At 33.2% G+C, this 16,771-nt stretch overlaps 1 protein-coding gene across 3 annotated transcripts in view; it reads right to left on the minus strand.

Moving 5' to 3' along the window:
- LOC108720862 (protein FAM102B) overlaps positions 1-16,771 on the minus strand; it is an 80,107-nt gene that overhangs the window by 57,963 nt on the left and 5,373 nt on the right. For all 3 annotated transcript variants that reach the window (XM_018445113.1, XM_018445114.1, XM_018445115.1), the window contains exon 2: positions 14,416-15,164. In XM_018445113.1, the coding sequence (XP_018300615.1) occupies positions 14,416-14,561 (146 nt within the window). In that variant the 5' untranslated portion in view covers positions 14,562-15,164. The remainder of the gene's footprint in view (positions 1-14,415; positions 15,165-16,771) is intronic.

A 16,771-nucleotide genomic window follows, 5' to 3' on the forward strand; every position in this document is an offset into this window, starting at 1 on the left:
AGATGCAATGCTTGTATTGCTGCAAGAGGTGCACATTTCGAACAAAATCTTCATTAAAAAGTTTATAAATAAAATAATTAAAATAATAAATTAAATATATTTTTTTCTTTTTTCGTGATTTCCTGCGAAACAAAGCAAAAAGGAGCATATGTCTATAGGACTTTTTTTCTTAGTTTTTTACTCCTCTACACGCTCCCGAAGTTTTGCCATTTAATTTGGAAACACCCTGTATATGTATGTAAAGCATAGATAACTTTGTGTCTCCAGATTCTATATAATATGCTTTATCTTGAATTATAATAATTACACAAAATAAATTAGCTCGTTATTTCGCAGAAAAATTTTCACTAATATAAAAAAATGAAGTATAAGTATTTTTTATACTATAGAAATTTTTTACAGTACATAATTTGTTTGTATAAATTTATTAAATAGTGTATTTTGATTGCTAGTATCAACTATTTCTCTTGTCTTATATCGGATTTTAAAATATTTAATTGCGCCTTTCGTTGATCTAGCGATTTAGTGGTATGATATAATAATCTAAATGTGATTTATAGTGGTAAACAATTAATTTACTGGGAAACGCCTTAAACTCTCAACATTTGTCGCCTACTGTAACGGGTATGATACACAGCCAATGAAATAACCGCTGTGAAAATTGACGTCTGCTCTACTTCCGCGTCACAGTCACAATTTTCAAAGGTAAATGATCGCGGCGGCTGGGAATATTCAATCGGGCAGGAAGTCGCATGGAAGAAAGAAACGACTTCGCTTCCGGCAGTTCGTCTGTCAGTCCTCTCGAAAGCACACAGAAAATGACAAAGTGTAAGACGAAGACAGAAATCGGGAGCCATTACATGAAAAATCGAGATACGAAAGAAAACGAAGGCAGACGTAGTAATAGAAGTAGCAGGATAAAAAATGTTATCACATGCGAAGTTTTTCACGCCCGACAAAGTTAAAACGCAACTGAAAAATCGCGAAAGAGAACACTGTCGAAAGAGCGATTTATTCCCGTTAATCGCGGATTTTCCCTGTACATCCGAATTGAATTGTACGGTCCATGGAAAAAAACGAAAGTGGATGTTTCCTGGAGAAATGTGTTTTTATTTGGCACCGGCGCAAAATGAATCGAGATGTACGAGTACCTAAAGCCTGAACTATCGAACTTCCGAGGGAAGCATATTGCGGTAGTACCTAAAGCTCGAAAAATGTTCCGTAAAGCAAATATATATACATATGAAAGGAAAGATTATCAAAGTTATTGAACTTTAGCTTTTACAAAAATATTGTAAATATTTACAGTACATACAGTATATACATACAGTTTTGTAAAATATCAGAAACTCTAATATATACGATAATGCTCTAAAATAGATAACTAAATTCTAAAATTGGGTAAAACTAAATATTAATTCGTGCATCGTTATTTAAACAGAATCCTATATTGTTATTTCTGCAATAAAAGTTGGGAAGAGCAATTTTTGTACTGTTACATACCTACTGCTGTTACATCTCTCTATGTTTCATGCTTTCGCTAATACGGGATTTTTGATATTCGGATATTGAAATGCCCGAATCGATTGTCGAATGCGTAAACGTGTTTCGGGTTTTCTGTCAGATTAACTTGCAAATCCGACGGCGAAAAACGACCTGGTGAAAACAGGAGAAATCGAACGTGACCACCGTCTTCTTCGGACGATATCCATCAATGGGAAGTGGCCGAACGTGTTCTTCTCCTCGATCTTCTCCGGTCTTCACCTGGCCAGGCGTGAAGTAAAACTTCAAGCACACTTGCAACCTTGCTTTTTCAGCAAGAAGCATTTTCGCTACGTGCGCTAAGTTACCTTCATTATTAATGTTGGTCTATGATTTTTATCGTACAAAATTTATCGTTGTATTTTAATCAAGTTATAGTTTTATAGATATATTTATATCTCTATTATAGACATTATTATTAAATTAATAAACAAACTATAATTAAAATATCATATCACAATATTTCATTATACATATTTTATAAATCACAAATTACATTTATATTAAGCTTTGTCGTCATGTAATTGCTCTTTCTTCTATATTTATTACTTTTGTTTTTGTCCCGGTTTTTTAAACAACAAAATATATAAAGATAAAATTATACACAATAATGTTTGAGAAATAAAAAATCTGAAGATTACTCCTTAAGAGATAACATTAATCTCAGAAACCGTAGGTCAAATACAGCAAAAATATATTTCCCGAGTGCAAAGTTCCCGTCAAGTTTATCAGCATTCTGCACGAGCGTTCTACCGTAAAGGATAATGAGCTTACCATTTATCGTGAACAAGATAGTGCATACTACGAAGAATGCAAACATCAAAGACTTCGGCAGACATTCTGCCGGAAATAAAGGATATCGAGGCGCGCGCAAGAGACGCCCGCACACACGTACAAAAAGTTCCCGTTCTGCGTGTACGTGCATGGCGCGTGACTTCCTGGTGGCGACGATACGCGTGTGAATGGCGACATCATGCAGCATCGGACATTATGATTATTACGATCAAATGACCGCGACGAGAACGCAGAATGGAGTGGTGGCCCTGCTCACGAGGACGAGAGCCGGTCCACTTATGAATTACCGTTACTACTTACCAGTTTGCGCAGGCGAAAGCCACCACAAGTGGTCAAGGAGTGCATTCGAAGAGTGCACGAGAAACAATCGTATGCGCGATCAAGACCACGGCGAAGAAATCGGGAATTTGAGCGATTTTCCACGGAATCAATTCAGTACTTTAAACCTCAACATCGGTAATGACATTTCATTCCGCAGAAAGTAGAACGACATTATCGCTGCGGGAAATAAAATTTGTTTCTCGCGCTCAACGGAAAGTAGGAGGGATTACTTGAAATTACACAAATGGAATAATCGCAATTGTTTTTGACATCCAGCTGGTTTTTTCCAGTCGAAAAATGTTTTACGATTGTGACTCTATTTCTTATTCGACCGATTCGACCTGAGAAAAATACTCTTGTATTTTCTCAGGTCAATTATTTTTAAATTCTATCATCGTCATCCTTCCCTTATTAGAATAATATTAAGTAAGCATCGTTAACACCGCGCACGATAATAATAATTAAACCGATGTCACCGAAAGTTATAAGCCAGAATATTACGTGTGTGATATAATCTCACAATTTCCCGTAACTGATACCTACAAGGCGGTGCTTTACGGTTCACGTGCATATTATACACACTCGATAATTGAGAAGCCAAGATTCTTATAACGAGCGGTTCCGCTTGATAACTTTATATGCTCATTTATCTTGCGCCGAGCGGCAATCCTATTCATAATTCGAACGTTGACCGGTGATACTTTCGCTTTTCCTTGGTTGCGTATCATCAATAGTCGCATAACAATCGATCCCACCGCGGCACTGTATCGTATAAATGAGTAACATGGTCGTATTAATATTACATAATTGACGGTATTCTCAAGAAAATGTAAAATTATTCTTAATTTTAAATTATTAAATTTTTCTTAATGAAAAAAATATCGTGAAAGAGATGGAGGAAATGCGATAAATGATCATAAATGGAATCTACACATCCTGACGATTTTTTCCTGAACTTTTTTCCATAATATTTTAATTTCGTTCAATTGTGCATTAAAAAAGTATTATCCAATATATAACAGATATTATATTATTTTCAAGCTGTATCAGGCTTTTTTGCTAAAACATTATAGATCAATAGAGATCAGTTTTGCGTTTTTAATATTTCGGGGAAATCCTTTAATTACGCGTTACGAACATATTCATTTTCAAAAGCAATTAAATTGAGCAAGAAACACGAAAGCATTAATTTGTATTATTCTTAAACAAAGATATAATAATATATCAAATGCAAAATATAATTGTTACTAAATACTTCTGCACCACATAACTGACAAATGCAAAATGTAATTGTTACTAAATACTCTTGCACCACATAACTGACAATTACAAACAGCAAACGCGTTCACACTCGATTCCCTTATAATGAATTATAGGGTAAACTGTGTGGCAACTATTATCTTTAATGTACACAGAATATCGGCATAAATATGTACACGTTCATGGATTCTGTTAACTCATGATATAACACAGAAAATATTAATATCGCGGAAAATGTTTAGAATAGCGTGAAAAAAATATTAATTTAAAAGTTCACAAAAGCGTTACAAACTTTCATATTTTTTTTTTTTTCACAAAAACATCATATTTTCTCACCGTAAATGATAAATTATAAAGCCAAAATACGTTTATTTTTATACACAAAATATATGAAGCCAAAATTACGACGTTTCTTAAAATGCATTTGAAATAAATTATAAAGATACAGTCGATATAGTCTGATACGACAGTATGCACGACAGTAGTGTCTACCGAAGTAAGCGATATCGGAACAATTACAGGTGTCAATGACACATAAGCGAATCAATTGATACATGTTACAACGTGCCAGACACGAGGCTGCGGTACGGTCAATCCCTTTCTACGATCCTTTTAATTCCCGTCCCTTCGGCAAATACACGCACGGGAACACGATATATCCCGTCTATCTCCGCACGCGTGCATCAACATAATCATCCGTGTTGGTACACGCAGAAATATTAATGTAACGCTCGCCGCGGCTGTCGGAGCAGCGTTGTAATCGGGCGTTTCCTCATCATCACATATGAAGTGGTGTCAGGTCCTCGAGCACGGCCGGTCGGTCACTTCCACGCAGGGACATCGTATACGACAGGACATTGTTCATTATCGCATGCCATTCTCCTCCTAATTTTCTCCCTTCTTTTTCCCTGTCCATCGTCCGTATGTCGCTCGTAAATCTTCTCGCGGCTCTCCAAGTCAATGGTCCACGGGAATCAAAATCCCTGTGTGGACACGATCGTAAAAACCCAAGCCGATCTTATATTTTAGTTACGATCGTCGTGGGAAAAAACGTAAAACGTGAGAATGTTTTCGTACCTTGGATTTTTAAGTCCAATTTTCTTTTCATCTCGTAATCAAATACGGAAAGAACAGTTTTGCTGAAGTATCTAAAAATTTAACTAAGCATAGATCTAAAAATAATTTTGTTGGAGCATCAAAATAATTATGTAGGATGTTCAAATTGGTTATTAAAATGTCAAAACGTTTTACAGTATTGCTCACCATGCTTAAGATTCCTACGTAATTATTCTAATAGTCTAACAAGAGAATTTGTGAAGTTAGCACGACATTCTATTAATATAATATAAAAAAATATGATAGTTCCAGTAGCACACTTTTTATAGTTCCACAGTTTCTCATAAAAACAAAAAATAGTTCCGCATTTTTTATACCAAATAATCGAAAATAAAAAATGTCATGCTACATTTGCGAAATTAGCACGTCATATTTTTATTTCTGATTTTTTTGTATAAAAAGTGTGAAGTTAGTTCCTTATCTTTTTGCACTGCAAGTTTTAACGCCAGCTTCATTTGCAGCCGTATTAGTTCTATAGTGCCTAATAGAGAGTTTAGAAATAGTTCCGTTGATTTAACTAAAAAAAATAACATTTAAAAATTTGAGATGCTAATTTCCCTCGGTGCCCGTGGCACCTCAAAATAAAAAAAAAATTAATTTTAATCATGAAATTTTATAAAAAAAAAAAACTATTTTATCTCGCAGAATTTTATAGTTCTTAATAGGTTTTAGCTATAGAGAAGAGAGAGAGAGAGAGAGAGAGAAGAGAGAGAGAAGAGAGGAGAGAGAGAGAGAGAGAGAGAGAGAGAGAGAGAGAGAGAGTTTCTCTAAGTATTTTTAAATAATTTTTTAATCCGAGCTGGCATCTCATCACAAGAGTAAACTACCACTTCCGATTACAGAGTAACAACCAATTCTGACTTTTTGGCATTTTTCCGATAGTTCTGGAATAGTTTCAACACTTTCTGGGAGTACTTCCCATAGATGAGGTGCCAGAGAGCACTCATGTTTAATAATTGTTTAAAAATAATTATAAAGGCCGAAATTTTTAGCAAAACATATATGTAGAAAACGTTGGAACTATTGCAAAACTATTGGAAAATGCAAAAAAAAACTAAAAGTGGTATTGTGTAATTGTCATTATTTCTTTTAATATTAATAAAATGTACTAACTTCACAAATCTCTAACAAAATTATTTTTAGATCTGTATCTAATTAAATTTTTAGATATCTTAGTAAAATCGTTCTTTTTATGTATACGATATTCATATAATATATAAAATATACTTGTAAATTATATGAAGAATAATTTAATTTTTATCTTAAGTTTAACATTAGTTTTATATCCATTTCACAAAAAAAATTATTACAATTTTAAGCACATAAAGATATTGCTTTTTCGTTTTATCTCACGTAAAAGTTTGATTCAATTCGGACTTCTAGAGAAAGTAATTAGAAGAAAGAAAAAAAAGAAAAAATTATCTCAGCCAACTATCTAGATTCGCGGATAAAACAAAGAAATATTCAAAGTTTGCTATGTACGTTCTTCTGTAATGGCAATGGAACAAGTTTGAAAATTAAACGGATTGCTTTTTTCTTTCTAACGGACACAAAGACGCTCCTAATAATTTCCCATCACCGCTCTTTATTTTCTGCGTTCCACCATTATCGATTTCTTGTCGACCGTAAATTTGGAGATTCGCCGCATCGTCGCGTGGAATTTTCGTTGCGAGGTTAGCCGAATAGAGGGTCTGAAAGACGATTTCGCAGAAGGTCACGGTTCAAAGTGGCGCAGCTGACGGAAGGACGATAGACAAGATAGTTACTACTAGCTTGAATCACTTATCTCGATCCAATTATAAAGCTCAGTCTACTATTCCGTCGTTCAATGTACAATACAATGTCATTTATTTTAAACAAATGTAATTCAGATGAAACTTTTATACTGTGAAATAAAATTTGAGATAAAACTCTCTGTTATCATAAAATATTCGGACCAATTTTTTCGTAATTTAAATATATTATTTTATCGTACACACAGATTTATTATGTATTAGTATTACTGTACTTATTTATTTCCCTTTTATTTTATGAATGCAAAAGAATAAATCCAAGCAATTAGATAATAGCTATTACTCACGTAAATATTTTAGTATTTTAAAAATTATTTATCATTTTTCATGCACTTCTTTACATTCTAAAGAAATTTCATTTGAAAAAAGTTCTCTCATCAAAATATGAAATCGCTTCCCCTTTATTACAGCAAAATGCATAAATAACTACGCAGCAATTGCAAAATAGGAAAATTTTATGAATTAAATGCATTTTTTTACTTCCATTTCGGTATACAAATCATCATTTTAACAAACGCAAATTCTCGCACAGTTAGCGAGCCGAAAAAACAGGGAGAAATTAGTTTTCGCCGAACTAAATTCTCGTTGAATTCAGTTTTCCATTCTAGACGCAAGCGGTGGAACACTGCACAAAGCCTGCAATGAATTAACACGCGAACGCCCTCATCAAACAGACTGTCTTAAGTACAATGTCGAGCTCGATCGTAGCATCGACCTCACCTTTGTTCCCGTTTCTATACACCACTTATTTTGATTTTAAATGTCAATTAATTGCTGCCGGTTTCGCAGAGCCGGCTACTATTTCTCGCCATGACACAGTGTGCTTTATTCAATATTGATGCTATTTATTAAATGTCCTAATTAGTAAGTGCCATTAACTCCTTTTTAGCACGTTTGCTTATTCTATGAGTACTATTGTTTTCATTTGTAATATACAGTTGTAATCGTGTATTTTAAAAAATATCGTTTCAATTTGCGATTGCGTTCTGTGTAATGGTAATTTCATGTAATGTCATCGTATTAATTTTAGATGAACTAATAAATCATTCCTCTCATAAACAATGATTCAGATTTTCAAGAAATGAAAGTAAAAATAACATGCACATTCTAATTATATCTTGTGCCAACTGTGCCTATTAATTTCTGAGAATTCATATTTATATACTCAATACATGTACAAAATATCAGGAAGTCCTATTCCTTCTATTCATTTCTTTGAAGTTCATGATCGATATTTCATTAATAGAAATTTGATTTGACGAATTGTCTTTCATCAAAACTTTTTAATTGTCAAACTTAAATATTCCGACTGTTAAAACAAATTAAAATGCTATTAATTGAAAAATCTGAAATATTTGCTTAGCTATAATAAGATTTTACTATACGCTATCTACTATCCGCTAAAATATTTGCTTAGATATAATAAGATTTTACTACACTGAAAAAAAGATTGGCTGACTAACACAACCAAAAATTGACTGCTGCAACCAATTAAAAATGCTATGCCATATTTTACCATCTAATTTGCTGCAGCAGCCAATCTTTTTTTTCAGTATAGCTTCCGTATAGCTTAGTTAAATGAAATTTCTGTGCAATAATGCATATACTTTCGATTGTATACAATCTGAAAAATTAATTTAAAATTGATGATCTCCGTAGTTGAACAGAGTGTCGGGAACTGTGGAATACTTACACAGATTTGTGACAGTCATACTTAGCGTGTTAAATGCGCGACGGAAATGTGGGTCAATGCGGTATCGTACTATGTAATTCTTTGTATGACTAAGAATGCAGTGAAGTGCAACATGTAATCAATTAGCAACTACATGAGCGTCTCGTAAGTAAGCACAGTGATGCTTAATAATTCAATTATTAAATCATGGTTAATGTGGTAATACGCAAGTAATTAACATTAATTCGTCAAAAAATTCATCATCATTTTCCTTGTAAGATGTAGTTGAGTAATTATTTTCGCACTGGCGTAATTAATCAAATTTTTCATTATCCTCTCCTGTTATGCGCTATCAAATTAGCGAATTCTTCCAGGCTATATTGAAGAATCAGTTATACAAAGCTATTCACGTTAATTGATAATTTTTTTCCTTGATGAGCGCATAGAGACGATGCATTATCTTATATGCGCAGTATAATAGCATATACTTATTATAGCTAATCGATAAATCTACTAATGGATTGGTATAGAATTATCAGAAACCTTGTCACGACCTTGTTTCGCCTTTTTCAACTATGGCTACATTCCGTTATTCACTGCGAATACTGAAAATCTATAATATACGTAAACATATAGATTTTTAGTATACTTGTAGTGAATAATGGAAAGCAGTCTATGTTTTCCTGTAAAAACTTACACATAATCATTCTATACAAAATTATAATATATAAAAATATAAAGGTAATAAAAATACTCTTTTTTACGACAGCCTTTTGTATACCATATTTTGTATTTCCTTCAATAATAGTTTAAAATCAGAAACAACTTTAACAAAAAAGCTTATGCGTCACAAATAGAATTTATTATTATTTCCTGAATCAAAATTACTTTTAAAGTATAAGACAATTGAGGAAAATGAAAATAACTGGAAAAATCGTTTAAATGCTGTAAATGTAAATCCCCAACATATCTTCCAATTATGAATTATCTTTGTAAAAGTATCGCGATACCATTGGTACAAGAAAAACTTTGAAACAGCGCGAGCAGCCGATAGGAGAAATCGTTCAGAAAGTCGGTAGAATTAAACTGAATTAAAGTTTTCTAAGCGTATCGGAAATACGAGAATTAATGATGCGCAAATAACTGATCAATCTGTTTAACTTGCATAATTATTATAGTGATTAAGGGCACAAGCGAGACAAATTTGCAGAATTGGTTCAAATAAGCTTTCGTTAATTAATTATTAAAATTATATACAAACATATTTGATAATCGATTAACCAAAAACTTATTCAATCATTCGTGCAAACTATTATATATATATATATATATATATAGTATATACATACATATATATGTATCTTATCTATTATATATACATCAATATATACATAAAATTCTATAGATATCATGTGTAACTTGTTCTGATATAAAACCTTAGTCTCTCTCTCTCTTTCTCTCTCTCTCTCTCTCTCTCTTTCTTACAAATGGCAATTTTATACAAACACCGATATTTACAAAATTTAAAATTTTATTTAATATCGCTTTTAATATCTTCCGATATTAAAATGTTATTAGACAATAAATGAAATGAACAAATGAAATATCTTATTAAGTATATCATTAAATAAATATATAACTTTTTAAAATCCAATAAATATATCTATATGTGACAACGAATGATTCTAATTGGGTTAATAAAACATGCTAACATTTCTTTCACTTTGTGGCTAGAATACTATATCACAGTTCGTTAGCGGTTTAATTAATGTGAAGAAGAAATTAGAAAGGGGAATTTAAGAAAGACTACGTATATTTAGATGAAACAGAAAGCGACTCTAGACAATTAATGAGCACGATGCTATTATCATGCAATGGAACTCTTTTTTTTTAAAGTCGATAATTAATAGAGTACGACTGGAGTGCCTTTCATGGAAACTGTATTCTGATGCAAGTGCAATAGTCGTCCCCATGTTTCCACGAACACACCGATATCCGAAATAAAAGCGACGGTTTTAAAAAGCGGTTTCACGCGGATGCGACCAGTATACGTCATAGAATCGGATCATTTTTGTGTGACCGGTTTTATCGACTTATTCTATTTTGAACAAGAAAAATATATCACGACAAAGAAATGAAACGAATATTCGAAAACGGAAAAATAAATTCGAAAGTGAAGGAATAATACTCTTCTATGAAAAATATGCGGCGCGGAATCATTTCTTCATATATTTTGTTTTCATTATATACTTATGTTTGCTTTCTAGCAAGGATATTATTCGAAATTTGAGAAGGTAACACACAAGAAATAACACTTCGATATCCCACTTCTGAGAAAAAAATACACTACGTTTCACCATTATCTTTTATGCGGTGAAATGCCTTGTTAAGCAGAAACGCTTACATAAATGATGGTAGAATTTATGCCGCACGCACTTGCACACACAGATAGAAACATTATTCTACTTAGAAAGAGAGAGAGAGAGAGAGAGGAGAAAGAGAGAAAAGAAAGCATATGACATCGCGCATAATGCACGGAATACAAACATCGCAGTGTTGTTAGTTTTCTCACTACTGAGACAATAGCTCGTTTTGTTAAACAACAAGACGGGCTCTCTTTAGACTCCAGTTTTTAATTTATTGTATTCGACATCGCGAGTTCTACGAAAAAAAAGTAAAGACGTGCTAATTGTAAACCCGTTAATTTCACACCTTTATTTAGTTGCGCACAACTCAATAATTGAAACAATGATACGCTGTTTTACTTATTTAATTGACTATCGTACATGTATTGTAATAATTTTCTTCTATCTGTGATATGTTATAAAAGGATTATAATAATTGAGTAGGATTTTATTGAAGTCCATTAAGACCAAAGCTTTAAATGTAAACAATTAAAGAAAAATTAATCAATCGTTGAACATCGATTCAACATTACTTTTTTTCATTTTATGAATACACTGTATAAACTCTGAACATATACATTTAATGTACAAAATGATTTATTGCTCAATATTTCACGGAGTAATATACAATTTTTGATATATTTTTATATTAATATATAAGTGCAAAATAATTTAATAATATATTGCTTGTGTGCAACATTTTGCAAATTTTGAGCATTATTAATTTGAGCATTATTAATCATAATTAGTTACAATACATGATGTTTAGTGTTCAATATTTAATTCATTTATTTATATTAACAAGCTCTAATTTAATCTTAATCTCTGGAAGGAACTTTTGTTTCCCATTTGTAATATTGCGGCAAACATCGTTGGAGTTTTATCACGAAAAACTATTATGACGATTATCAAGATTTATATTGCTGTCCATAGAACTCAAACTTTCCAGAAATAGATATTCGACGGAAATAAAGACTTCAACTATGCCCGGCGCGGTGAACTTTACATTTTTGCGCTATATAATAACATACGTCACGTTTCTATGCACCCGGGAATGCAGTTCTCAGTACATGCTTATTTCACCTCGTTATCCGGCATATATATTGTGCGAGTTCCGTTAACTTTTCGATATTTTTTATTAATATCGATTAATTTCACTCGTTATTTAAATAAATTATTTTATCGTTTTCAACGTAGATAGGATTCCGTAAATTTATAATTCTGAAAATAGCAAGCGAGAGAAACATTTAAAAAAATTCATTTATTTTATGATTTTAGTTCGTAATGCTTCAAACGTTCAAAATTGAGAGAATGTGTATATAATTTCGACGTAACATCTCTACCTACAGAACGCGTTTGTGGAATAGTCTCACACAAAATTAAAATTTTTAAACTTTTATGTATTCTCTTTGAAATGTACATTTTCGAATAATTTTATTTCAAAATAGCAGGATAAACACGTGCTTTCTAATCTTTTCTAATCTTGGGAATTTTTATTACGTTTTATTTTGTCTTGAAAGACTACTCATCAAAACCTCAGCAAATCGAGAGAAAAGCGCTAAACTAAAGACTAAAACTGAAAACTGTATTCTCGGCGATGACGCGGAAACACGCACGTTAGGAATCTCTTATGGCAAGACGCCTGTATGGAATTTGCGAGCCTGGAATAATGGCTTGCCATAGTTGAAACCTATATTTAGCGCGGTCCGCAGTTTGCTTTTTCTGATGAACCATTAAAACTTCGTTGAACTAAGCCGGAAGCTCAGCTCTAGATCAGTCTCCAACTTGAAGACTAGTCAAGCTTTAAGGCGCTTAAGCACGGTCTTAAGGCCAGAGAAACGGCATATGCTGCTAGTGAAACGGATTATGTACATAGTTACACGAAACGCGCCTATTTATGATAAACACATGTATTATCCAAATTACCGCGAACATATTCCATTTTAGAAGAATATATCTTGAGAAGGTGTTGACTCTTTCGTAAATTTGATCAAAATTAAAAAGAATATATCTCCATAAATATTAAGTCTAAAATTAGATAATATTAGACTGTTGACAGTGTGTTAATTAATTAAATAGTAAATTTCACAAAATAATTAAGAATAGGCTAAGACGGGATAATTTGGATAGGTTAACAAAAATTTTGAAATTGTATAAAAGATTGAGATCGCATCACGAGATATTCAATTAAACATACAAAACACATACATTATTGCTCCAATAGAGTACGTTTTGTATGTTTGATTGAATACGACCTCAATCTTTTATACAATTTCAAAATTTTTGTTAACTTATCCAAATTACCCTGCTTTATCCTAAATCGAAAAATAATGACAGTTCTGAATTTACACCTTTCACAATTTTTTATTACATAAGTATCAGTTGTATTAATAATCGTGTTAGTGATTCCAAATGATACGTTCGTTCTACAAACGTGCATTGAGATATAGCACGAGTATTTCCCTGTGAGATAATTTATATAGATACTGTTGTAATTGTACTTGACACAATACAGTGGAGTTACGTAAATCCGGTAAACTCGGATTTGAAACAGACGTGCGTTAGATAAAATAGCCGGACGTTTGCTATCGTAAAAATAAATCGCATCATGCGTTCGAGATTAATTTATATTTTGTAATTTATATTTATATATGTTCGTACTAACATTCTGCGAATTACCCAACGCCAGCACGTTTCGCGTGACTCTTCATCGCCTCGCTACTTTAACTTTCTGCTATTATTTTCGCTTCTTGCTACTTGCTTAGTAAACGCGCGTGAACACAAAGATTTCTCAGAACAATGCGTTCGCTTCTTGCATACAACCGAACTCTCTTTCTCTATAACAAGCGCGCCGCAAACGCTTCTGAAGTAAAGCTTCAGTCGATTTATCGCGATCCAATCCACTTGAAATTGATGATACATGTCGGAAAGAAATATTTCGCGCGGGAGTATAAAATCCTACGTCCTGAATAGATCAGTTCAGCGAGTTAAAATTAATTTCACACTTTGAGTGCGCACGGGAAAGTTAAAGACAATGTTATTGAAAAGCATATACCTTTATAGATCAACGAAAACGCTGTGTATGTTTGTATTCACAAATTTAACCAGGAAAGTTTTAATTGTATGACATGCGTTAAGTCCCAGATTTCTCACAGTTCTTTTTACGAGATGAGTCCAGCCACGATACAAAAAAAGTGTATTGATCCTATTCAAGATCAATACACTTTTTTGTATACCATGACTGATCCTATTCAGGATCAATACACCTTTTTTGTGTACTGTGATGCTCGTAAAATGAATTGTAGGAAATCTGGGACTTAACGCATGTCATGCGATTAAAACTTTCCTGGTTAAATTTGTGAATACAAACATACACAACGTTTTTGTTTATCTACAAAGGTAATATGCTTTTCAATAACATCGCCTTTAATTTTCCTGTGCGCACTCAAAGTGTGAAATCAATTTTAACTCGCTATCCTCATTAACGGTATTCCAGAATAACAACGCTCACCTGGTGGAATGATCGACAAAGGAACCGCCGTCCAGAAGTCTCAGCTTGGCGAAAAGCACGGCACTGACGAATGGCACCGCCGTGAGCTCCTCGAGGTCGACCTCCACAGAGAATTTGTACTTTTTCTTTTTCATCATGAAGGCCATCTCACTGAGGCCGGGACACCGCACTTTGAATCCTGTTTGCGTGTAACGTGCAAGTCTTCGAACAAGTCTTGGAGGCAAGCGGGAATCTCGAGTTTGCCCACCTGTGTGTGGACTTCTCCAGCGACACTACCGTCCTTGACTTCGATTCAACAATCGCGGGTGATCCCGGCCGATCGATACATACGGCCAATTTCGTAACTTCCTGGAACCGGTCGTTCGCGTTTCTTCGACTATCACTTCGGGGTTCTACGCACCATCGGTCTCACTAACGTTTCGCGCACGCGTGGGAAAGTCATTCCCGAAATTTAATTATGGAAAATATACATCGGAAGACCTGAAGATCTTCAGTTTTTCGGTTCACGTGATTGAGATTGTTGCCACAACTGGAGGAGAGGATTATGCCGTGCGATTTCTGCCACCGGGAGTTCTCGCCCAGAAGAGGAACGTCTTAGGAGCGAGTGCGACGTGGCGGACGACGGTTTCGTGATCCCGCGGGTGCTTCATCGACGCAATTTGTCGTTCCCACGTTCATCGATGTCGCGACAAGATTCAAGAGGAAGAAATGCAGCTGGCGCACTTGCTCACCATTTTCATTGTCTGGAACTGCAAGTAAAATTCAACGTTTTATTTGTGTGAACGTAACGAAACGATGCAGGGCAAATAGGGGGAAAGTAACCGGTTTACGTGGCAAGGAAAAGAAAACGTCGACGCAACTTACTTGTTGCGCGAAGAAAAAGAACGAATAAGCATAATGCGTACGCAAAATTAATTAAAAATGTAGTGAAATTAAAATGTAATTAATCCTCATCGACATTTATTATTAGGACATACAATTGCGAAAATTGTGTACACTAAGTCTAAGCATTATTTCATACAATATTAATTGTATAGTTTAGTATTTGATACAATAATAAATGGAAATTCTTTTATTAAAATTGGAATTAAAGATACTATGTGTATATATTGCGTCGGACTAAGGCCCGGTTGTACCAACGTTAATTTGATTTTAAGCAAGACTTAAAACTCTCTGTGTCTCTGCCTCTCTTTCGCTTTAAAACGAGACAGAGAGAAGTAAGTTAAGTCTTGCTTAAAGTCAAAGTAACGTTGGTGCAACCAGGCCTAAATGTATCAATAACAAAAAAATTTTAATCAAATAAGTATAAGAAACTGTCACACACAAAAGCACAATTGAAGCTAAATTTTAATACACTAAAAAAATGTCAACGGCAATATTTTTATTGAAAATAATTTTGTTAATTCAATAACGCTATTAATGAAACAAATATACGTCAAATTCTTGTTTCAATAAATTTTTTTTGTTTCATCAATACTGTTAAATTAACAAGATTATTTTCAATTAAAATAATGCTGTTAACACATCTCTTTTTTAAACTGCGCGTCCGTTGTTATAAAAAAAATATAATAATCGACAATAATAAACTACATCATACAACAAAAAACAATACTTGTTTTTCTAAGTTATACACACACACACACACACACACAAATTACATATAAGAAATTGTTTATATGTATATTAATTAATTGGTTCTATTTATTCACAAACAATAGACGTATTGAAATTTACTTCAACAGTAGCTCAGTATTACGTTCGAAATGAATGCAAAATGTGAAATTAATATCAGAGAATCCATTCATACAAACAAATGTATACATAGGGGAAAGTCGAGTGATATCGAGCAGTAACTGATATCGAACAAAATTATTTAAAATTTTAAATGCGTGTGACAGTATTTGTCAAGCCACTGGCAAATCCACCTACACGTGAGACATGCACAGTTTGGCTGTTCGAAACAAGTTGCTGGTGTTTGATTGGGACGTTTTACTCTATTTTCCTTACTCTACAAAAATCTCGCCCTTTCTAACTACTACTTGTTCCTTTGTCTAAAAAATTCTCTTTGCGATAAAAGTTCTTTGAATGATATAACAAATCCTAAAATTCAATATTTTGCCAGTAAATCAAAGAAACTTTGGAAAAATGGCATAATGGGCTTCCAAAGAGATGGAGAAAGGTGACAGAGTAGAATAGTTCATATACATTTCATTATACTGTGTCACTAAATTGTTTCAGTAAATTGTATTAGTAAATTATGTTTTTATAAATTAAAAAAACAAAGGATTTTTGGGACAATCTAATAATAACATTTAAAAATGTAAAAATCTTGGTTATTTTCATTTCTAGAAAAATA

Source organism: Mycetomoellerius zeteki, unplaced genomic scaffold (assembly GCF_001594055.1).
Source record: "Mycetomoellerius zeteki isolate Tzet28-1 unplaced genomic scaffold, Tzet1.0 scaffold155, whole genome shotgun sequence".
NCBI lineage: Eukaryota > Metazoa > Arthropoda > Insecta > Hymenoptera > Formicidae > Mycetomoellerius > Mycetomoellerius zeteki.